The sequence below is a fragment of the Eschrichtius robustus genome, chromosome 4 (assembly GCF_028021215.1).
Source record: "Eschrichtius robustus isolate mEscRob2 chromosome 4, mEscRob2.pri, whole genome shotgun sequence".
In the NCBI taxonomy this organism is placed as follows: domain Eukaryota; kingdom Metazoa; phylum Chordata; class Mammalia; order Artiodactyla; family Eschrichtiidae; genus Eschrichtius; species Eschrichtius robustus.
In genome coordinates this window covers 19,627,485-19,653,373 of record NC_090827.1, presented here as the reverse complement: position 1 = coordinate 19,653,373, position 25,889 = coordinate 19,627,485, and the positions used below count along the sequence as shown (strand labels likewise).

Sequence of the window (25,889 nt, the reverse complement as noted above, 5' to 3'; positions counted from 1 at the left end):
GGCTATATTTAGTAATATAACGCGATGATCAATAAAAAAAAATACTATCCTTTGGAAAATCAGCATAGATTCTTCATGGTTAAACAACTGTTTTCAGTGTGTAGATTGCATCTTTCCCTGGTACATATTTTCGTATTATTTAAAGTGCGGAATTCATGCCATTTTGCATTGCTTTAAAATTATTATATGATATCGCTTATATGTGGAATCTAAAAAAATGATACAAACGAACTTATTTACAAAACAGAAATAGACACAGACACAGAAAACAAGCTTATGGTTACCAAATGGGAAAGTGGGGAGAGATAAATTAGGAGTTTGGGATTAACATATACACACTACTATATATAAAATAGATAACCAACAAGGACTTATTGTAGAGCACAGGGAACTATACTCGATATTTTGTAATAGCCTATAAGGGAAAAGAATCTGAAAAAGAAAAGATAGATAGAGATAGATAGATAGAGAGGTAGATAGAGAGGTAGATAGGTAGATAGATAGATATGTATAATTGAGTCACTTTGCTGTATATCTGAAACTAAAACAACATTGTAAATCAACTATACTTCAATTTTTAAAAAATCATTACATAATATTTGTTTCTGCATCATCTCAAAAATTATCATTTGCGTAGCACTTCAGCATATTGATCCATAATATGTCACTAAAACATCTGCTACGCATTCAGATAATTCGAACGTGGAACTCAGAGAAAACTGTCAAGAAAATCTGCATGGCTTTGTCCTAACACTTCTCTGAGATTATTTCCTAAGACCTTTCACAAGGAGATCTACAAATATTTTAAACATTCTATACATGCTCTTTAGGTCAGGATCAGGGGTCAAAGTTGCCAAAATATTTTCTAACTTGGGGGAAAAGGAGATAACTTTAACTCCCTCAAAAACTTAGGCTTCAATGTCAAAGTAAAATGTTAAGTAAATACTTGATTTTTTTTTAATTAACTATTTTATATTTTATTTTTGGCTGCATTGGGTCTTTGTTGCTGCGCATGGGCTTTCTCTGGTTGCGGCGAGCGGGGGCTACTCTTCGTTGCAGTGTGCGGGCTTCTCATTGCAGTGGCTTCTCTTGTTGTAGAGCATGGGCTCTAGGTGTGTGGGCTTCAGTAGTTGTGGCACGCGTATTCAGTAGCTGTGGCTCAGGCTCTAGAGCGCAGGCTCAGCAGTTGTGGTGCATGGGCTTAGTTGCTCCATGGCATGTGGGATCTTCCCAGACCAGGGCTCAAACCCATGTCCCCTGCATTGGCAGGCGGATTCTTAACCACTGCGCCACCAGGGAAGTCCAATACTTGATTTGTAGTATTGGATTTGGGCAGTTTAAACATATTGCCATATCAACTTAAATGTTTGGCTGTTGCTAACCTCCCTCTTTACCCTGCCCAAACCCCACAATATTTGAAAGCTATTAGATTATTTATGCACCCATGAGAAGAGTTACATCTTTTTCCTTTCCAAATATCTTTTAAGTAAATATTAACCACATTGTTTTGCCAAGTCATTTGGCCTATAAAATAAAGAATTTGGATTGGATGGTTTCTAATCTCCTTGCTAGTTAAAGAATTCTTTCTCAGGCCTTATAAAATGTGGGGCCCACTGTTGTGGATAGATAGCTGAATGTCTTATTCAAACCCTGTTCTGCCCTGCCTTCTTTTTATAAAGTAGTGGGAAAAATATGGGCTTCTGAATTGGGCAGACCTCGTTTAGGATTCTTCCATTGCCACTTTCCAGCTTCATGATACCATTTGAGATGGTGTAGCTCTCTACAGCTGCATAAACTCAACCATCTGTTTGTAACTGACTATTTCATGGCTGGACACCTGATACAGACTGATGTTTGCGTTCCCCAAAATTCATATGTTTGAACCTAATCCTCAATAGCTGGTATTTGGAGGTGGGGCCTTCGGGAGGTGACTAGGTCATGAGGGTGGAGCCCTCATGAGTGAGATTAGTGCCCTTATAAAAGAGGCCCTAGCATGCTCCCTTGCTCCTTCCACCATGTAAGGACACAGTGAAAAGATGGCCATCTATGAACAGGAAGTAGGCTCTCACCAGACACAGAATCTGCCAGCACCTTGACCCAGCCTCCAGAACTATGAGAAATAAATGTTTATTGTTTAAACTACCCAGTCTATGATATTTTGTTATAGCAGCCCAGACAGACTAAGACAGCACCTGACCCAACTGCTTGACAGAGAGACTTTAGTTAAAAGATAGAAGACTTACGGCCAAGCTATGTTCCGAGAGAGAAAGAGAGAGAGAGAGAGAGAGAGAGAGAGAAAGAGAGGGAGAGGGAATCAAAGATATGAAATAGCCAGTTAGCCCTGATATTTCACTTTTTCAGGGCATACCATTCACTTCTTGTCCTTTGATGCTTATGTGATTGCCTATTATATTCATACCCTAACACTCTTATTAACATCAGCCTGAGTATCTTGATGTTCTTGAAGCCAATATTTCTGACTTGGATAGGGTATTTAGTGATGTATAATTTCTGAGCTTCTATTATCTCATCTGTAAAATGGGAATAATAATAGTATCTTCCTTGTAGGATTGCTCTGAGGATTGTATATGAGAATGTAGGAAAAACTCCCAGTAGAGTTCTGGAAACATAGTAGGTGCTCAATTAATGGTGGCCATTAGCTTCCTGTAAATTTATATCTCATAAATAAACCACCAATTTATTAAGAATTTACATTATTCCCGATACCCTATCCTTCCATTATCCTATAAACACATGAATCCCATGAGTCTTTCAAATTGGTTAGGATATATCAGCCCCTTGATACCATCCAGAATCTCTGAAAAGTGGTCAGACTCCCTTTCTTTGCACCGCTCTCCTCCACAAGTTAAGGTGGTGAGAGCAGGGTGGTGGCCATTCCTTAGAAGTGGTGCCTACTCAATGATTATAAGACCACAGTGAGATTGAAGACCTTTCTTGCTTCTCCTCTTGGTGGATGTAGTGCAACCCTAGTATGGTTTTCTACACCTGCATAAGTAAAGTTGGAAACAGACAATAGTGTTGCTCCCTTGACAATTCCAGAGAAACATACCCTTTTGGTTAACATATACATGTTGACAGACTAAATCTAATTAAGTAGTTGAATGCACTATGTCCTCCAAGTGCTGGTAAAAGACTTGAGATTTATTAAAAATCAAACTCTTTCTCATGCTCACTGCACTGAACAAAGGACAATGGAAATGCACAGGAGTTTTCTTGACTAATTGCCAAAGTGATCATTATTTAGTTTCTAACTTAAATGTCTTCTCTCTACAAAGCCGCCTCTGAGTCCTTCCGTCAGAATGCCCTCCCTCTGATATAGAACATCACAGATGGTCTGATTTGGTTGCCTGTGTCTTTTTCCCCCATAGATTGTGAGTTTACTTTTATGAATGATCATTGTAGCTAACACTTATTAAAGGCTGTCCTGTGTGTCAGGCACCTTAAGTGCTTTAAAAGGATTAACTCATTTGTCCATCAAACAACCTTTTCAGGTGGCACTACTATCCATCCTCATTTTACAGATAAGGAAACTAAGGCCAAGGACAGTTAAATAACAAGACCAAGTTCACACAGCTAGTAAGGACAGGGTCTGCTCAAATCCAAGGTCATGCTATAACCACTGCCTCATAATGCCTCCTGGCACGGGTAGAGGCCATCTCTTATCCATCATTGTCACCCCACGGTACCCAGCTGAGTGTCTGGAACAGGGAAGTTCCCAGCCAGTGCTAATTGGTATTGAGTGGAGCAGAAATGCCAGAAACAGTGAGCACCTTTGCTGTCACTGACTGGTGTCTGACTTCCCTGCTGTGAAGAGGAGGAAAGTGCTGAAGCAAACACATTCCTTAGGCTTGTAACTCTCTCCTTCCAAAGGTATTTGTGCTGCTTACTCCTCCTCCTTGCTAACTGTATTATGTGGATTAGAAGTTGGAGCTTAGTTCACACAAAGGGAAAACAGAACTCTGAACATCCTGTGTGGGACTGAGAGAGGAGAAATACGTAATCCAGGAAAAAGATATATCTAGGGAAATATTTAACCTGACGAAATCAATTTGTTATCTGAAATCAGCATATTGCAAACAGTCAGTGTTTGAGTGCCCTGTTCTTCCTGATTTGACTTGGTCAAAGATAAGCTTATGGGCGGGACTTAAAGATCCCGGATCACACGTGTAGAATTGGGCATTATCCAAGCAAACAATAATCTGGGCAATATATCTGTTGTACATACTTAAGCAGGGAAGAGTCTGTAAGAATTCACATCTCCTGGCCTGCAGAGAAAGCAGAAACATGAGTACAGCAGGAAAAGTAAGGCAATTTTTCTTTTACTTTTGGAATTATATTCTAATTAATATAATACACAAAGAGATACAGTATTTAATGAATAACTTAAAATTCATGTAAAAATTAGAAATAATATATACTGAAATACAACATAGAATATATGCTTCAATATACAAGGTATATTAAACTACAACTGAGATGGGCAATACCTAAATATCTTTAACAAAATGTATAGCATTATACCTACTACAGTCTATATTTCATATATTAAATAAATGTGAAGTAGTACGTCCAATCATGAGTAATTTTCAAATCTAAAGTTAGAAATGAAATGTTTTTATCAAGAAGTTATCTTTATGTTAAGATACCATAATATGAATGTTATTCTTTATAATCATATTCTTTTTATGAATACAGTAAAGTTAAGTGTGACAAAACTTTTATTGATCTCAAAGCATTAGAACCATCAAGACTAAACAAACCAACATCAACATGCAAATTATGATTTAAAAGGGTCCTATTATGGCACAATTCAGGAAATTTCCATAGAAATCCTATAGAACAGTTGTACCCAACCCCTGGGCTGCTTAGAAACCTGGCCTCACAGCAGGAGGTGAAAGGCAGGCCAGCGAGTGAAGCTTCATCTGCTGCTCCCCATCGCTCGAATTACCCCCTAAACCATCCCCCTTCCCCCACCCCCCGGTCCGTGGAAAAATTTTCTTCCGCGAAACCAGTCCCTGGTGCCAAAATGTTGGGGACCACTGCTATAGAACGACATCTTCTTCATGTAAAAGTCAATGTGATTTAAAAAAAACAAAGTTAATACTGATACAGTTTGAACCACTTATTAGCACTGGGAACAGAGATATTTGGTTCTAAGTCTTCCATAGATTCATGTTTATTTGTTCAATGTGCTTACAGTTGCAGAGAAATACATGTGGTTATTCAGTACAATCAGTTCATGTTGTTTAACTTCTTCACGGCAAAAGCCTGTGTAACTGTTTCCAGTAGGTTTGCTGTGTTAAGAGTTGATTGCACAATATAATATCTTGCTATAATGACTCAACTGAAAGATTCTGAGGTTTCTACACACATTTTCTGTGTGTGTGACACACAGAAGGCCTATATCAATGAGAGTGGTTGGAAATGGTATGGGTAACCAATTGTCAGTTTTCTTATTCTAACTTTATTTTCATCCATTACTGATTAGCATTTACAGTGGCATATTACATTTCAAATGAAGAATAGTAAAGAAAAAGAAAAATTAAATTTTCCAAAACTCAGCTTGAAAGAGTTCACAGAGATAAAAAGGGTAAACCAAATGTATTAATGATAATTATAAATTATAGGCAATCAATCCTCACTCCTCAGGTGCAACATCAATAAATTTTAGCGATATGATAACACTTCATTTATGTTTACCCTTCCTGCACTGTATGTTCTTCAAATGCTAAATGGCAACAATAATAATACCTACTTTCATAAGGTGGTTGTGAGAATTTAATAAATTCATATTAAATTTTTTCATACTGGAAAGCATTGAAAATAGTGCCTGGCACATAGAAATAATTTAATAAATATTAGTCACTGCTATTACAGTTGTTATTACTATCTAACCTCTAATCTTTTGTTAATCTTTTACTACCATCAAGTAGTGAAAAGATAAAATGATGTTAATTCTTTGGACACCCAGCTTTGTGATTCTGGGAAAAGTGCTTAGTCAATTACTAAGTCAGTTGAGCCTCAATCTTTTCATCTGTAAAATAAAACTAATAATTCAATAATACTGCCCTGTGAAGTTTAAAAGTCAAACATGTATCAATAACTCACCCAGCACAGCCACTTGTGCCTGCTACATCATTGGCACCCAATAATCAACACCTATCTACCATTAGTGTATTATTTCCAAGTACTCTTATATTTATTGTGGAATTGACCATGACAAACACTTTGCAAAGTAGAAGGATTTCGCATACAAATAATGAAAATAAATTATCAGATAAATTTCAATTGAATTTTTATCATATTTGCAATATGTTAATTCTCTCTAGAAAACACTGTCAACTATACAAGCTTTGCAAAAATGAACACAAGTCTTATACTACATTCCTAAGTACTAAAAATGTGTTCAACTTTTATTTGTAAGAACACCTGTAAGTAAGCTATGCTAGCTAGAAAGTCAAATACACAGTTGTCCCATTTTTAAATACATGCGTGTGTTGTGTGTGTGTAGCATTTTAACCTCTACAATTTTGGGCTCAAGTGTAATTTGGAAGAAATCCCTATACACAAATTATATAACAAAACAGAGCTGCCAAAGCTAACTTTCAAATAAGCGATGCAAACAAATAGCACATAGAACAAGTGTAGAGAGAAAATCAAAGGAACAGGCAAATAGAGAGAGAGAAACCCTAGGCAGGGAGGCAAGTCCATAATTGGAATCATAAAGTCAGATCATTTTGGCTTAAGTGCAGAACTGAGCAACGGAGAAATCAGTATAATGTGAACAGACGCTGAATCTGTCAGCAAACTGATAGTGATTTAGAACTTCACATACGAGCCAATAGTTTTGGGTAAACAACCAATTTCAGGACCGCATTAGGAAACAGAAGCAATAAACAATCCTTAGAGAAAAAAAAAAACCCATGATGTTCTTTCTTCATAAAAGAATATATTCCATTTTATCTCAATGTCTCACTATAGTTAATTCTGTTTCTCTTTCCTTGTGGTATTGCTTTACACATTTTTATAAAGAGGTACTATTATTCTTTTTGCAAATCAAAGGTTTTCATTTCTGTGTAACAATGTTAGGTTCCAGACATGGGGCTAGATGTTGCACGTAAAAAGGTAAAAGACACAACCCCTGACTTCAAGGGTGGGGAAAAACTGGTATCATCTTTCTGTTCAATTTTCAGGTAATAAAATGCAAAGCAGCTGTGCTATGGGAGCTCAAAAAACCATTTTCCATTGAGGAGGTGGAGGTTGCACCCCCTAAGGCCAATGAAGTTCGTATTAAGGTAAAACTTTCTTCCATTTCTATTTAATCTTAGGTTTAAAAATTTCAGAGAGTAACAATGAAAATTACCAAAATCCATTAAGAGGCACTTTTCATGTGGTTATCCAGACAGTGGAATTACATTCATAGCCAAGGAAAGTTGTAAGTATAAATTGTTAAACTTTTTAAAAAGAGACCAAAGAGTTTTACTGAGCTCTGACCACCACAGCAACAGTCAGCTCTACCCACCACCAGAGCCTCCCATCAAGCCTCTTAGATAGCCTCAACCACCAGAGGGCAGACAGCAGAAGCAAGAAAAACTACATCCTGCAGCCTGTGGAAGAAAAACCACATTCACAGAAAGATACACAAGATGAAAAGGCAGAGGGCTATATACCAGATGAAGGAACAAGATAAAACCCCAGAAAAACAACTAAATGAAGTGAAGATAGGCAACCTTCCAGAAAAAGAATTCAGAATAATGATAGTGAAGATGATCCAGGACCTCGGAATAAGAATGGAGGCAAAGATTGAGAAGATGCAAGAAATGTTTAACAAAGACCTAGAAGAATTAAAGAACAAACAAACAGAGATGACCAATTCAATAACTGAAAGGAAAACTATACTAGAAGGAATCAATAGCAGAATAACTGAGGCAGAAGAACGGATAAGTGACCTGGAAGACAGAATGGTGGAATTCACTGCTGCAGAACAGAATAAAGAAAAAAGAATGAAAAGAAATGAAGACAGCCTAAGAGACCTCTGGGACAACATTAAACGCAACAACATTCGCATTAGAGGGGTCCCAGAAGGAGAAGAGAGAGAGAAAGGACCAGAGAAAATATTTGAAGAGACTGCAGTCGAAAACTTCCCTAACATGGGAAAGGAAATAGCCACCCAAGTCCAGGAAGCACAGAGAGTCCCATACAGGATAAACCCAAGGAGAAACACGCTGAGACACATAGTAATCAAATGGGCAAAAATTAAAGACAAAGAAAAATTATTGAAAGCAGCAAGGGAAAAACGACAAATAACATACAAGGGAACTCCCATAAGGTTAACAGCTGATTTCTCAGCAGAAACTCTACAAGCCAGAAGGGAGTGGCATGATATACTTAAAGTGATGAAAGGGAAGAACCTACAACCAAGATTACTCTACCGGCAAGGATCTCATTTAGATTTGATGGAGAAATCAAAAGCTTTACAGACAAGCAAAAGCTAAGAGAACTCAGCACCACCAAACCAGCTCTACAACAAATGCTAAAGGAACTTCTCTAAGTGGGAAACACAAGAGAAGAAAAGGACCTACAAAAACAAACCCAAAACAATTAAGAAAATGGCCATAGGAACATACATATCGATAATTACCTTAAACGTGAATGGATTAAATGCTCCAACCAAAAGACACAGGCTTGCTGAATGGATAAAAAAACAAGGCCCATATATATGCTGTCTACAAGAGACCCACTTCAGACCTAGGGGCACATACAGACTGAAAGTGAGGGGATGGAAAAAGATATTCCATGCAAATGGAAATCAAAAGAAAGCTGGAGTAGCTATACTCATATCAGATAAAATAGACTTTAAAATAAAGAATGTTACAAGAGACAAGGAAGGACACTACATAATGATCCAGGGATCAATCCAAGAAGAAGATATAACAATTATAAATATATATGCACCCAACATAGGAGCACCTCAATACATAAGGCAACTGCTAACAGCTATAAAAGAGGAAATCGACAGTAACACAATAATAGTGGGGGACTTTAACACCTCACTTACACCAATGGACAGATCATCCAAAATGAAAATAAGTAAGGAAACAGAAGCTTTAAATGACACAATAGACCAGATAGATTTAATTGATATATATAGGACATTCCATCCAAAAACAGCAGATTACATGTTCTTCTCAAGTGCGCACGGAACATTCTCCAGGATCGATCGCATCTTGGGTCACAAATCAAGCCTCAGTAAATTTAAGAAAATTGAAATCATATCAAGCATCTTTTCTGACCACAATGCTATGAGATTAGAAATGAATTACAGGGAAAAAAACGTAAAAAACACAAACACATGGAGGCTAAACAATACGTCACTAAATAACCAAGAGATCACTGAAGAAATCAAAGAGGAAATCAAAAAATACCTAGAGACAAATGACAATGAAAACATGACGATCCAAAACCTATGGGATGCAGCAAAAGCAGTTCTAAGAGGGAAGTTTATAGCTATACAAGCCTACCTAAAGAAACAAGAAAAATCTCAAGTAAACAATCTAACCTTACACCTAAAGGAACTAGAGAAAGAAGAACAAACAAAACCCAAAGTTAGCAGAAGGAAAGAAATCATAAAGATCAGAGCGAAAATAAATGAAATAGAAACAAAGAAAACAATAACAAAGACCAATAAAACTAAAAGCTGGTTCTTCGAGAAGATAAACAGAATTGATAAGCCATTAGCCAGATTCTGCAAGAAAAAGAGGGAGAGGACTCAAATCAATAAAATTAGAAATGAAAAAGGAGAAGTTACAACAGACACCGCAGAAATACAAAGCATCCTAAGAAACTACTACAAGCAACTCTATGACAATAAAATGGACAACCTGGAAGAAATGGACAAATTCTTAGAAAGGTATAACCTTCCAAGACTGAACCAGGAAGCAATAGAAAATATGAACAGACCAATCACAAGTAATGAAATTGAAACTGTGATTAAAAATCTTCCAACAAACAAAAGTCCAGGTCCAGATGGCTTCACAGGTGAATTCTATCAAACATTTAGAGAAGAGCTAACAGCCATCATTCTCAACTCTTCCAAAAAATTGCAGAGGAAGGAACACTCCCAAACTCATTCTATGAGGCCACCATCACCCTGATACCAAAACCAGACAAAGATACTACAAAAAAAGAAAATTACAGACCAATACCACTGATGAATATAGATGCAAAAATCCTCGACAAAATACTCGCAAACAGAATCCAACAACACATTAAAAGGATCATATACCGTCATCAAGTGGGATATATCCCAGGGATGCAAGGATTCTTCAATATATGCAAATCAATCAATGTGACACACCATATTAACAAATTGAAGAATAAAAACCAGATGATCATCTCAATAGATGCAGAGAAAGCTTTTGACAAAATTCAACACCCATTTATGATCAAAACTTTCCAGAAAGTGGGCATACAGGGAACGTACCTCAACATAATAAAGGCCATATACGACAAACCCACAGCAAACATCATTCCCAATGGTGAAAAACTGAAAGCATTTCCTCTAAGATCACGAACAAGACAAGGATGTCCACTCTCACCACTATTATTCAACACAGTTTTGGAAGTCCTAGCCTCGGCAATCAGAGAAGAAAAAGAAATAAAAGGAATCCAAATCAGAAAAGAAGAAGTAAAGCTGTCACAGTTTGCAGATTACATGATACTATACATAGAGAATCCTAAAAATGCCACCAGAAAACTACTAGAGCTAATCAATGAATTTGGTAAAGTTGCAGATACAAAATTAATGCACAGAAATCTCTTGCATTCCTATACACTAATGATGAAAAATCTGAAAGAGAAATTATGGAAACACTCCCATTTACCACTGCAACTAAAAGAATAAAATACCTAGGAATAAACCTACCTAGGGAGACAAAACACCTGTATGCAGAAAACTATAAGACACTGATGAAAGAAATTAAAGATGATACCAACAGATGGAGAGATATACCATGTTCTTGGATTGGAAGAATCAACATTGTGAAAATGACTCTACTACCCAAAGCAATCTACAGATTCAATGCAATCCCTATCAAATTACCAATGGCATTTTTTACGGAACTAGAACAAATCATCTTAAAATTTGTATGGAGACACAAAAGACCCCGAATAGCCAAAGCAGTCTTGAGGGAAAAAAACGGAGCTGGAGGAATCAGACTCCCTGACTTCAGACTATACTACAAAGCTACAGTAATCAAGACAATATGGTACTGGCACAAAAACAGAAACATAGATCAATGGAACAAGATAGAAAGCCCAGAGATAAACCCACGCACCTATGGTCAATTAATCTATGACAAAGGAGGCAAAGATATACAATGGAGAAAAGACAGTCTCTTCAGTAAGTGGTGCTGGGAAAACTGGACAGCTACATGTAAAAGAATGAAATTAGAATACTCCCTAACACCATACACAAAAATAAACTCAAAATGGATTCGAGACCTAAATGTAAGACCGGACACTATAAAACTCTTAGAGGAAAACATAGGAAGAACACTCTTTGACATAAATCACAGCAAGATATTTTTTGATCCACCTCCTAGAATAATGGAAATAAAAACAAAAATAAACAAATGGGACCTAATGAAACGTCAAAGCTTTTGCACAGCAAAGGAAACTATAAACAAGATGAAAAGGCAACCCTCAGAATGGGAGAAAAGGTTTGCAAACGAATCAACGGACAAAGGATTAATCTCCAAAATATATGAACAGCTCATTCAGCTCAATATTAAAGAAACAAACAACCCAATCCAAAAATGGGCAGAAGACCTAAATAGACATTTCTCCAAAGAAGACATACAGATGGCCAAGAAGCACATGAAAAGATGCTCAACATCACTAATTATTAGAGAAATGCAAATCAAAACTACAATGAGGTATCACCTCACACCAGTTAGGATGGGCATCATCAGAAAATCTACAAACAACAAATGCTGGAGAGAGTGTGGAGAAAAGGGAACCCTCTTGCACTGTAGGTGGGAATGTAAATTGATACAGCCACTATGGAGAACAATATGGAGGGTCCTTAGAAAACTAAAAATAGAAGTACCATATGATCCAGCAATCCCACTACTGGGCATATACACAGAGAAAACCATAATTCAAAAAGACACATGCACCCCAATGTTCATTGCAGCACTATTTACAATAGCCAGGTCATGGAAGCATCCTAAATGCCCATCAACAGACGAATGGATAAAGAAGTTGTGGTACATATATACAATGGAATATTACTCAGCCATAAAAAGGAACGAAATTGAGTCATTTGTTGAAACGTGGATGGATCTAGAGACTGTCATACAGAGTGAAGTAAGTCAGAAAGAGAAAAACAAATATCATATATTAACGTATGTATGTGGAACCTAGAAAAATGGAACAGATGAACCGGTTTGCAGGGCAGAAGTTGAGACACAGATGTAGAGAACAAACGTATGGACACCAAGGGGGGAAAACCGCAGTGGGGTGGGGATGGTGGTGTGCTGAATTGGGCGATTGGGATTGACATGTATACACTGATGTGTATAAAATTGACTGATTAAAAAAAAAAAAAAGAGACCAAAGAGTATATACAGTATAAATCTAGTAAAATAAAAAAGAATTTATGTGTTAATACAGAAAAATAAGTGCAAAGGAATATATATCCAGATTTTAAATCAATTAGCATTAGATGGTAGCATTTAAGTAACTATTTTCTTGGTGCTAATCTGCATTTCCTGCTTCTATACAAACAATGGCCTCCTTGTATATTATATGACTTAAATATTTCAGAAACAATTATTTCACCAATTATTCCAAATTGTTTAATGCATGAAAGGAAAGTAGAGGAGGGTTTTAGGCTGAATAATCTTGGGTATAAATTGAATCTGTATTTGGGAAGAGTAGGAATTATCAGTAAAACCCGTGAAAACTCTTTAGCGCAAATTCAGGAAACTGGGTATGTTAAGTCCATCTGAGTGAGGGTCATAATCTTTTCTGAATGTAATCATCCTCCCTTTACCCTGTAGATGGTGGCCACAGGAGTCTGTCGCTCAGATGACCATGCGATTAATGGATCTTTGTTCACACCTCTTCCTGCGATCATAGGCCATGAGGCAGCTGGCATTGTGGAGAGCATTGGAGAAGGGGTGACTACAGTAAAACCAGGTACAGAATTCACAGTTGGGGAATGTGCTTTGGTTCAGGACTCCAAGATGATCCAGCCTGGACGATGACACTGAAGTAATAAGAGATGAAAGAACTTGCTCAAGGCTGAGCTAGGACTTGACTGGAGGTCTCTTCCTTTCCTCCCTCCCTGCCCGTCTCAGGCATGTATGCATCCATGCACTCCTGTATTCTCTCCTTCAGCAAGTATTTCTTGAGGACCTACTAGATGTCAGCCACCATGTGAGATCCTGGGAATACATGAGGATCAAAAAAGACCCAGTGCCTGCCAGGGTGGAGTTCATAATGAATTAATTCCCATTTTAGTGTTGCTAAGCAGTGTCTTCTATCAGGTCCAAAGAAAACTACAAATGAGACAAGGGAAAAAACATGTCTGTGTCCTGAGCCTCTAGATCAGTGTATGGAACCTGTTCTGTGCTGACTTCACACAATGGGGATTGTGAGGCCATGACTGAATCAACATGATCTCCTCTCAGGTGGGAAGTGGAGCCCATTCACTGATTTCCCCTTCCAATATGGCCTTCTTTCCTGAACACGGAATGAACAAAACAGACTAGTTGGCAGGAAATGAAAGAGAACTAGCAGAAGGCATCCTGCCATAAACAATATGTTTTATTACCTTTAACCATGATTAAATGTGACTGGTTACCAAGTACTATTTTTCTTTAATATTTATTTTATCCTAATATTATTGTGTATTAATACAGATAAATATTTTTAGAGGTAAACTGTGAATAAACAGAAAATTTCCATGCTATCATCTCATATAAAGTTTATCTATTAAATGTTATCTTTCTGAGTCTTTTGGATAAGTAGTATAGATGATTAAAAATAAATATTTTTAATTCTAAAAAATCACTTTAGCCAGTAGATTTGACCTCCCTGCTTACCAAATACTTAATTGACCTGTGAACAGAAAATAATAAAATAAGTTGTCTGGTTTGAGTTTCAGCTCTCAGTATTTCCTTTAGTTAGAAATCTATTAATAATAAATGACACCCCTACTTTTCACCCCTGCTCCCTCCACCATAGCAGTAAAAATGAACTATCCACAAATTATCAGCTACAAACATTGGAAAGTCAGTTCTTATCCTAAAAGAAAGTGTCTAACTTATTATTGAGGGTTGAGGTTTTCAAAGGCATTTCTTAAGTTCTTATGTGTCCTATTTTTGTTTGTTTTCCTTAAAAAGGATTTTTTTTTTTAAAAAGGACTCATTTCATAGTAGAGATAAGCATAATCACTTTGAAAAGCCAAGAAATAGTTGTTGAGATTCTCACTGTTATTGTACCCCAAACTATTACAAAATACTGGATCATCTAGTGGAACTATGGCAGCCTGCTCACAACTTAAATTTATATTTACACTTACAGTGAGAATATTTGTTTTAATTATTAAGGATTAAATGAGATGATACATATAAAATCCTCAAGAGAAAGGGCACACAATAAAAGATAACTATCAACACAGTGGAACCACTTCTAAAACTCCATGTTGTTTTCCACATTTGCATTTTCTTTGGGCATCTTCAGGCATATATAAACCCAAACTGGTAACGATGCTGGCAGGCAATGACCAAGACATAGTGCTGACTGGACCCTATTCTTGGAGACTTTTCAAAGTCAAGTGCCCCTAATACATATATGTAAGCTTTAAGCTCTAGCTCTATTAATTTCTGGGTAGAAATTTAAGAAGAATTTGTTTTACCCCTTCCCCAGGTGATAAAGTCATCCCACTCTTTGTTCCCCAGTGTGGAAAGTGCAGTCCTTGTAAACACCCGGAAGGCAATTTCTGCCTGAAAAACAAGTAAGTTTCTGATACTCTCCTTATGCAGCCAAGGAATTTGCACATCAGTTATACTCCTGTCTCATACCCTCATGTGCCTGTGTGTTGCACTGACCAGTGTGACCAAGCCTCGGGGGACCCTTATGGATGGTACCAGCAGGTTCACCTGCAGAGGGAAGCCCATCTACCACTTCATCGGCACCAGCACCTTCACCCAGTACACAGTGGTGGATGAGATGTCAGTGGCCAAGATTGATGCAGACTCACCGCTGGAGAAAGTCTGTCTCATTGGCTGTGGATTTTCTACTGGTTATGGGTCTGCAGTCAAAGTTGCCAAGGTAGGAATTACAATGGGTGATAAAACCAGCTACACTCAGACTGTCAGGAGCTAAAAGGAGAGCAGTTTCTCACAGGAATCAGAGATCATTCTACACAGATTTACTGGTAGCTTCTCCCCCCACCACCATAATAACATTGACATGCTCCATAGAATTGAGGGTGTTGATTATAAGTAGAAAATGCCCTCAGAAGGAATTGAGAGCACATCCTAGAAAATTTATGTTAATCACAAATGAAAAGCTGTTGATAATTAACTAAGAGAAAGTAAAGATGTTTTCAATAATTATTCTTCTGCACGTGTTTTTTTATGGGATTACTAAATTTTAGAGCTGGGAGCTCATTTTGTCATTCATTTTGTAGTTAGCACCAACATGAGCCATACACAGCAGTTTCCACTAAGTTCTGAGTCAGGAAAAGTAAATGAAATGAAGGGGTTGCCTTTGAGGAGTATCTAGTCCACGGATCTTCTACTCCCAGAATTAGGATCAACAGTAGATTTCAAAGCCTTACCTGATATCCCGATATACTTCCAAACTGAGGGTCGCCAACATACCCACCCTGTGGATCTCTATGAGGAAAGCAATGAAGCTTCAATGATGCATGAAGCATTTATTCCATTGCTATACCTCCACCCCTGCCACGAATACACACACACACACACACACACACACACACACACACACACACTTCAGAAGTGGTAGATTTTAAGGTGAAATTCTTTAAAGGCTCCTCTTCCCAAAAGGTTGGAAATCTAGTAGTATCCTTTCATTTTATGAAACTGAGGTCCAGAGACATAAAGCTATTTGCCCAAAATCTCACGACTGGTTAATATGACAGCTGTGACTAGCCTCTTTCTCAAAACTCCTGCTGAATCATAAACCATAATACATAATTACCAGCACTTTTAAATCACAATCACAAGCCTCATGTTTTTCTAAGGTAAAAAAGTGGTGTTGTACCCCACAGAAAGTTTACTTGGGACAGGAGGAACATTTCACCCACACTGAAGGCTAACTATAGCAGACTAGGTTTATTAAACAGTTCCTTAGGCAAGTTAAACAATTGAGAGCACATGTTTTCCAAATTTCTGTGACCCTAGCACTAAGTCCCCTGTGCAACTGCATCATCTGAGCAGGTGGTCCAACTGAACCTACACACAGAGCAGAAGCCAAGGGCACTTGTGATGATGAATTTCATCCATTATCAAAATATAGACTAGCTTTTCATTGCATTATTCTTCATTAGTGTATTTTAAAAAGCAGACATAAAGACCCACTCAGAGCACACTGTTCCCAAGCAGTATTATCTTAAAATTACCTGTTAAATTTCCCCTGTTGTTAAGTTTGCTTTAAGCTGAGGATAACTCTTCTATGATTCACAGCTAATTTCTGCTTTCATTATACTGGTCATGACTACTGAAAGTTAATGAACCAAGGAGTTAATTACTGAGGGTTCAATTGGATTATTTTTTTTCAGTCTCCTCTCTTCTACTTATTATTTAATTTCCCCAAAATTGTGTTTGTGTATGTGTGATGGACTGAAGCTGGCTGTCAACAGATTCTCTTTAAGAGGGGGTCACTAGCATTTAGAGCTCAAAGATCATCCAGTCCACTGGCTCCCAGCTTGGGTTTCCCATTGGAGTCACCTGGAGACTTGGTCTTACCTGCAGAGAGTCTGATTTAATTGCTTATGGGGGCGTCCCTGGTGGCGCAGTGGTTGAGAATCTGCCTGCCAATGCAGGGGACACGGGTTCGAGCCCTGGTCCGGGAAGATCCCACATGCCGCGGAGCAACTAGGCCCGTGGGCCACAACTACTGAGCCTGTGCGTCTGGAGCCTGTGCTCCCAACAAGAGAGGCCGCAATAGTGAGAGGCCCATGCACCGCGAAGAAGAGTGGCCCCCGCTTGCCGCAACTAGAGAAAGCCCTCGCACAGAAACGAAGACCCAACACAGCCAAAAATAAATAAATAAATAAATAAAAATAAATTTAAAAAATAAATAACTAAATAAATAAATTGCTTATGGGCTGTGACCTGGGTGTTCAGATTTTTTTCAAAGCTCCCCAAGTGAGTCTAATGTCCAGCAAAATTTGAGAACCACTGATCTAATTCAACCCCTTCATTTTAAACATGAAGCAGCTGAAGCCAAAAGAAGTTTTGACAACAGATGGACATAGTTTGAGTAGCTCCTGACAAGGGAAAAGCATGGTACTTTATACAATTTAGGCTCTTTCTAACAATCATTACTTAATCTGTTTTTGCATTTTCTGAAAACACAGGTCACCCAGGGCTCCACCTGTGCCGTGTTTGGCCTCGGAGGAGTTGGCCTGTCTGTTATCATGGGCTGTAAAGCAGCTGGAGCAGCCAGGATCATTGCAGTGGACATCAACAAAGACAAATTTGTAAAGGCCAAAGAGGTGGGTGCCACTGAGTGCATCAACCCTCGGGACTATGAGAAACCCATCGAGGAGGTGCTGAAGGAAATGAGTGGTGGAGGTGTGGATTTTTCATTTGAAGTCGTTGGTCGTTTTGACACCATGGTATGTACCCTGAAATGCCTTGAGATATCAGCTTCTGCATTCTAGAGTCTACTTTTATGCAGCAGAATATAAACATTATATATAAAGAATATTTTTTAAATTATGGCTATTTTCCATCTCCTATTTGTTACCTGGATTGCTTAATTATTATTATGAGGAATCTCATTCCATCAGTTAAGTATAACTGTCACAAGTATTATTTCCTTTTTAGAGACAGAAGAAGGTTTTTTTTTACTGAGCCATCATAAATTTATTTTAATTTTTAGTTCAAAAAAAATTCAAACTCAAGTCAATATAAAGAATATAAATTCTGTTTTCAAGTTGGCAAGTTTGACTTTTCCCCCACATTCTTAACAAAAAATGGTTTGACAATTTTTATAGGTTTTAATGGATATCATATTTTGGCCAAAAGAAAAATGAGCAACTTTAGGCTCCGTATCATTTTATTAACAGAAAATATGCCCTGTTTTACCACAGCAGGCAGCACAGTGCCTGGTACATAATATGCATCCAAATCTGTGTGTTGAACTGAATACTTTAAAAAGTCAACAGGTTTTTCCACCAAAAAAATTTAAGTGATACGTATCTCATAGTGTTGTTTCTGGATTAAGTGAGATAAACATGTAAAATACTTAGCACGTGCCACCTGTCAGTAGCAAGCTCTTAATAAACGTCAGCTGGTGTCGTCAACATACAGTACTGTTTGCAATCTTGCAGCACTTACATCATCTTTAAAATATACATGATATTACTTTCAAATAATTACAATTATCAATTGCAACAGAGAACACATCCCTAGCTACATTTCACCTAACCAGAATTCTCTAGAATCCTAATGAAAAAACCCCCAGAGACCAACAACAAAAAAAAAGCCCCCTTTTAAGGTTCTCCAGTAAGTCCCAGCAGTGTTGGTAGTAGGAAGCAGCACCTAAAGAGTAAAGCTCTTTGCAGCCTTGACCTGGGACAATATGCCATAGATGACTGAAGTTCCAATACAATCCAACTTCTTCCAAGGCTCTAGCCTTTCTCCTTATGCCATTTTTCTATGGGTTTCCCTCCATTTTCTCTTGTGGAATTGGACTGTTTTAAATATCTGATAGCCACATGTTCTAAAGTTCTCTGGTCTTCCAAATGTCATACTCCAAAATCAAAGGACTGATTATTATATATTTTGGGGGGGATCCTAAACAACTTTCTTACTGCAAACCTGCTTAAAAACCTGACTGGAGGGGAAAGACTTTCTTTTCAAGTTCCAGAGTAATAGGTGTAGTTTAAAGTGAATTCACACCGGAGTTAAAAGCACATTTAAAACATGTCCATTCTAGGCCAACAACTATATGGAAAGGTGCTCAGCATCATTAATCACCAGGGAAATGCAAATCAGAACCACAAAGAGATATTACCTCATACTTGTTAGAGTGGCTATTATCAAAAGACAAGCAATAACAAGTGTTGGAGATGGTGTGGAGAAAAGGGAATTTTGTGCACTGTTGGTGGGAATGTAAAACTGGTACAGCCATTATGAAAAGCAGTATAAAGGTTCCTCCAAAAATTTAAGATAGAACTACCATATGATCCAGCAATCCCACTTCTGGGTATATATCCAAAGAATATAGAAATCACTATCTGCACCCCCATGTTCATTGCAGCATTATTCATAATAGCCAAGATATGGAAACAACCTAAATGTCCACTGATGGATGAATGGATAAAGAAATTGTGATGTATATATAATATATATAATATTAATTCATATGAATGAGTATTATTCAGCCATAAAAAAGAAGTCCTGCCATTTGCAACAACATGGAATAACCTGCAGGACATTATGCAAAGTGAAATAAGGCAGACACAGAAAGACAAATATTATATGACCTCTCTTATATGTGGAAACTAAAAAAATCAAATCCTTAGAACCACTGACAACAGATGGACATAGATGGACATGATGGACATGATGGACATGTTCTACTGAGTAGAACAGTGGTTGCCAGGGTCTGGAGGAGTGGGGGAGGAATGATGGGTAGATGTCAAAGAGTACAAACTTTTAGTTATGAGTAAGTTCTGGAGACTTCCATGTACAGCATGGTTATTATAGTTAATACTACTGTATTGTATACTTCAAATTTGCTAAGAGAGTAGATCTCAGATGTTCTCACTACAAAAAAAGGTAGTAGCTATGTGAGGTGATGAATGTGAATTAACTTGATTGTGGTAATCATTTCACATGGCATATGTATATTAAATAATCACATTGTTCACCCTAAAAAATCACGTTGTACAACCTAAAAATAAACAATTTTCATTTGTCATTCATACTACAACAAAACTGGGGAAAAAATAAAGTACACAAATTAGGAAAAAAGTGTCCACTAGAAATGGGTGGTAGAAATGGGGATCCATTAAAAAGGGAGACTGTGAAGCGGGAAAGAGAGAAATGTTGATGATGTAATTGACCTTGTATCTGGTTCACCATCAAAATACCTGGTTCAAAGTACTGAGTTCAAAATACCTACTTAATAAGTAAATGAAGAATGAGTTAACTAACTCAGATTGCCCAGGGGTCATGTGATGATAAACATTACCTTTATTTGAGGAATCAGATTATATATATGTAATGATATTTACCTCTTTATTATTTTCTAAAGAAGACTTAAGTACATACAAACATACAAATGCATTCATCTATTGTCTCATTCAAAAATATTTTCTGGGCATTTTCCAAAGCCACACCTAGTGGCTTTAGGAAATAATGGGGAATGAAGAAAAAGGCATAATCTCTTCCGGCCACACACTCACAATTTAGCTAGATCCATATTACATGATACTGTGTATCATAAGTTGGGACTACCAGAAAATCCACTTTAATGGTGCTGCATATTAATTTTATTCCAGATGGCTGCCTTGTTGTGCTGTCAAGAAGCATATGGCGTAAGCGTCATTGTAGGAATACCTCCTAGTGCCCAAAATCTCTCTGTGAACCCCATGTTGCTGTTGACTGGACGTACCTGGAAAGGAGCTATTTTTGGTGGTACGTAGTTAGGCTTGAGGGCCAAATTCTTACTAACGTCAGGATTTCTTCCTTTTTACAAGTGACAAGGCCAGGTTTTAAAATGCAATGTAGGGACTTCCCTGGTGGTGCAGTGGTTAATAATCCACCTGCCAATGCAGGGGACATGGGTTTGATCCCTGGTCCAGGAAGATCCCACATGCCGCGGAGCAACTAAGCCCAGGCACCACAACTACTGAGCCTGTGCTCTAGAGCCTGCGAGCCACAACTGAGCCCACATGCCACAACTACCGAAGCCTGCACGCCTAGAGCCCATGCTCTGCAACAAGAGAAGCCACCACAATGAGAAGCTCGCGCACCGCAACGAAGAGTAGCCCCCACTCGCTGCAACTAGAGAAAGCCCGCGCGCAGCAACAAAGACCCAACACAGCCAAAATTAATTAATTTTAAAAAATAAAATGCAATGTAGTTTAAAAATAAACTAAAATTCCTTTGTATCTATAGGTTCCAAATCAACTAGATGTGGAACTAATGCACACAGAAAGTCCCAAGATAGACTTTAATGAGTCCCCATAAACTAACAAAGATCTTTCAGCATCATCTCTTTTGATACTTGTGACTGCACAATGCACTGAAATATCTAGGAGGATCCAGGAAATGCATAGCGATAATTTATGTCTGCACTCACTGCCCAAATTTAGACAGTTGTTAAATTTTCTTCTTCACTTTGAGAATAACCATCTGTACTACGAGTTCTCTATGAGAGAAATAGTAACCAAGGACTCTAGTTTGTTTGGGGAGATTGTTTTAAAAAGTCAAACCACTGCAAAAGGATATTGAAACACACCATCTCTCTTAACCTCAGTAATAGCAGTCTGTGGACGTTTTATAAACTTTCATTTAAATTCTATGTGGAAAGTCTCCTCTCCAATTCTCCTCATATCTGGCTGAATCTAACATTGATGTCACTTCCTTTTCAGGCTTTAAAAGTAAAGATTCTGTCCCCAAACTTGTGGCTGATTTTATGGCTAAGAAGTTTCCACTGGATCCATTAATAACCCATGTTTTACCCTTTGAAAAAATAAATGAAGGATTTGACCTGCTTCGCTCAGGAAAGAGGTAGACTTTAAGTTTCTTTTTATGGTGCGGTTTGACTAACAGAGAAAAAAAGGTGGAAGGATGAGAGAAAGACAAGGATGCAGTACCTTGGTTTTCCATTCCCAGTTCAATCTTTGCATGTAGAACACTTAAGATCACGTTGTGAGAAGTTAAATGCTTTGCATTGCCTGTTTTGTTGAACCCAAATTATGTTGGTCACAGCAAATCTGAATGATCAGAGCCCTCTGCCTTCTTTACAAGAGAACTCTCACCTTTGCAAGGAAAAAGAATGAGACACACAGTCATATTATAACATGGAGTTACTGCAGCCCCTGCCTGGCCACCTAAAACGGTTGACTCTTAATAGCTATAAATTTAAATTACATTCAAGACATCCCAAAAACTCATTATGGGAGCTGGTGGAGCTATATAGGCATTATTTTCTATACAGATATTACTTTCTTCATTAAAATGTTATTATTCTTATTCCTTTTTTCCATTTACAAAGAATTTTTCACATATAAAAATTATTGCAAAGAGGAAGGGTACATAATGCTATTTTAAATCTTTAAATCTTACATGTTCTTCAAAGCTTAGGAAAACAAGCCAGTTCCATTTTCTACCTCTAACGTTTAACTTTTACAACCACCTAAAAAGAAGAATTTTATCATTTGCATTTATATATGGGGCACAATTAATAATAGGCAGTTTTACCTAACTCTCCCCTTCTTGTTCCATAGTCCCTGCTTTTTCTGCAACTTCACACTTCTTCTCATGAGGTTTTCAATTTTAAGCAATATTTGTTTAGCACCCACACGTATAACACATACTAGGCACTTAGTCTGATAAATATTATTGAGGAAGAAAAGAAACTAGCATCCAAACAGTACCAGATTACATCCTTTCTAGAAAGCAGTTTGGTCATTTGTATCAGAAACCTTAAAAAACAAAATAAAAAAATAAAACTTAGATCCCATGTCCCAGCAATGCCATTTCTGAGAATATATTCTACAGAAATTATGAGATATGCAAATGTACATATGTTTTAGCATGTTCATCTATTATCTATAATATCAAAAATTGGAAACATCCCAAAAGTTTAACATTAAGGGGATAGTTAAATAAATTCCAAACATGTACTAGAAATCAATGAAGCCATTTAAAAAGAAATGATTTCATTAAATTGGGAAATTCTCCTGATGTAATTTTAGGCTATAGAGTAGAGAAAACAAACTTATATATACAATAGGGTTCCAAGTTTTCAATAAGAGCAATAAAAACTTGCATATGTTTAGAAAAAGTTGATCAAAATTCAAGAAAATATTAACACTGATTATTTCTGGGCTGTGGGATTACAGGTTATCTTTACTTTCTTCTTTATACTGTCCTTTACTTTCTAAATTATCTACATACATTTTTCATATATATTATATATATACACACACACATATACATATACATAATTTTTTTAAAATACAAAGACCACCTTTTTCTAAAGTATTTACCCATCAGAAGATGGTTTTTGGAAAGGACATTAGTTCCAGTAAAATGTAACATTTCTGATGTTTCCAAGAATAAAGTCTCACCCAGTACAAATCAATTCTTTTTTTTTTCTACTTCTAAGTCTCCTTAAACATTTCTTTATCAAAGCTCTATTAAACTTTCAACATGGTCTTAACTTTATTACATTATCAGCACCTTTAGGCACATTACCTATCATCTTGTAATTTGTGCAACTTTGTATTTGGATTTAAATCCCAGGATCCCACACTAGATGTGTGATCTAAAGAAAGTTACAAGTCTCTCCAAGTCTCAGTATCTACAATCTCTAAAATGGAAATAATATTAGAAACTGCCTCCTAGCATTGTTGTTTAAGTAAAGGTTTAAATGATAAAATACATGAAAAGCATCTACATAGTGACAAATAGCATGAACTTATTACATATCATTACACATTGTGATTTTGCATTCCTTATTATACAAGGCATGTGGGATCTCAAAAATTATATTTTGAAAATCTAATGCATAATGAAGCCTAAATGGCAGTCATATTCAGGATATAATAGAGCTTCAGGTTGGAGAAAACACAACAGGAAAAGAGGAGATGACGTTTTACTTGACTTGACTTGAGTGCATTACGGATGGGAATGAAATAGCAGGAAACAAAGATAGCTTTTCAAAGAGACAAATCGAGTGCTCCTTGTACTCTCACATGGAAGAGTGTATATTATCTAAACATTAAAACAATTAGTATCTTTTATTTTCTGTTTCAGTGTCCGTACCGTCCTGACATTTTGAGACTATACACATGCCTTCACTTGTAGCAGTCTCCCGGCTCCTCCATCATCTGAAACATCAGCCAAACATCATCAATAATTCTATTCTTCAGAGATACTACCAATAAATTACACATGGGGGCTTTCCAAAAGAAATAAAATTAATGTGAAATCATTTTTTAAGCAAATGCTTAAAATTCAAGTGAGAGCTAGCTGAACCATCACATGGGTAATTGAGTCCAATAAACCCTCCTTCTTAATCATTCTACTCATGTTGAATCACGTCATCTTTCCCACTGAGGAAAGGTATTTCTTTTGACCTTTTGCACTTTTTGTATCTTTGCCACCCTTAGTCTTTGAAGCCTTAGTCATTGAGAAAGTCCTCATGATACTTATTCCCCAACATACATGTGATGGACTATTGCGCTCCAAGTCTTCTACCTGTACTTCTACTGTCTGTATTTTCCTTTTTATGAAATGTAGCAAAACCCTACAGTAAAAACATGTAGCCTGCGAAAGGATACACTCAGATTTATAAGTGGAGAAGGTCCAGAACTTCTAAATGCAGGGAATTTCTTAGGGAAATGTCACATATTTTCAAGGTGAAGGGAAGTGTTTTATACTACAGTTTCATACTACATGTGATAAATGTGAGGTTTGAATAGTAAATCTGAAAATTGAACTGCTCTTGGAACCATATTCCAAAAGTCTATAATTTTTACTCAAGAAAGTACTTTATTGGTTAAATGATCTTCATTATTACAACTGACTGAAAATAAGTCCTAAGGTAATTAAAAATAATACGGTGGCTTGAAGTCTAGGGATGGGAATAAAGCAGTTGTGGAAACAGCGTGTAAAAAGGGTAACTAAGAAATGGCACAAACATCCAAAGCAGTAGATTTTCTAAGTAGATGTATATATACATAGAGATGTACATTTTTGCAAAAATCTTTTCAAACTAGAACTTTTCTATTAACTACCATGTCTTAAGTCTATAATCCTGGAATTAATTCTTTGAACATGTGAAAGTCTATGGTCCCCATTTGTTAGTGCTTTCTCAGGGGAAGATTTGCACTTTCAGCTTCATCTCTAAATGTGTAATGAAAAGCTTATTCCTTTAAGGAGTTTTAGCTATCTTTAAAAGTGTGATTTGTTTCCACGTCTACAATTTGTTTGATATTGTGGAAAGGACTCTAGACTTAGAGCAAGTGATCTACCACTTATTTGTGACCTTCAGTAAATTACTCAACCTCTCTAGACACATTTTGTCCTTTGTTTTAAAAAATTACTCTACCAACCCATTACAGCTTCATGAAGATTAGATGGAATGATGCTAGTGAAAAGGCTTTGTCAACTATGAAGTGCCACGTAAATGTAGGGAACAGTTTAATTCTTTTGTCAAAGATACTGAAGGAGACACTGAGGGTTAGGGGAGCTTTCAGAACGTCCCTAAGTTTTCAGAATGTCCTAACATCATGGAACACTATGTTCCCATGTTACTGGGTAATCTAATGTTTTTATATTGGTGCTGATAATGTGAGATTGAGAGGAAAAAGAGACGGTTCTAAATGCCCATGCCACAATAGTGGGCATAAAATCCTA

General features: G+C 37.1%; 1 protein-coding gene across 1 annotated transcript; it reads left to right on the top strand.

Annotated features, from left to right (window-relative positions):
* The first annotated feature begins 4,263 nt into the window (after nt 1–4,263).
* ADH1C (alcohol dehydrogenase 1C (class I), gamma polypeptide) lies at nt 4,264–25,466 on the top strand. The gene is made up of 9 exons (XM_068542479.1): nt 4,264–4,323; nt 7,215–7,316; nt 13,086–13,224; nt 14,959–15,046; nt 15,144–15,363; nt 17,642–17,902; nt 20,798–20,933; nt 21,893–22,031; nt 24,285–25,466. The coding sequence occupies exons 1-9, from the start codon at nt 4,306–4,308 to the stop codon at nt 24,307–24,309; spliced, it is 1,128 nt and encodes a 375-aa protein (XP_068398580.1). The 5' UTR covers nt 4,264–4,305; the 3' UTR covers nt 24,310–25,466.
* The last annotated feature ends 423 nt before the right edge of the window (nt 25,467–25,889 follow it).

Coding starts and splice junctions, on each gene's coding strand:
- ADH1C (XM_068542479.1), top strand. Junction 7,317..13,085: donor CCAATGAAGTTCGTATTAAG/GTAAAACTTTCT, acceptor TTTACCCTGTAG/ATGGTGGCCACAGGAGTCTG. Junction 15,364..17,641: donor CTGCAGTCAAAGTTGCCAAG/GTAGGAATTACA, acceptor CTGAAAACACAG/GTCACCCAGGGCTCCACCTG.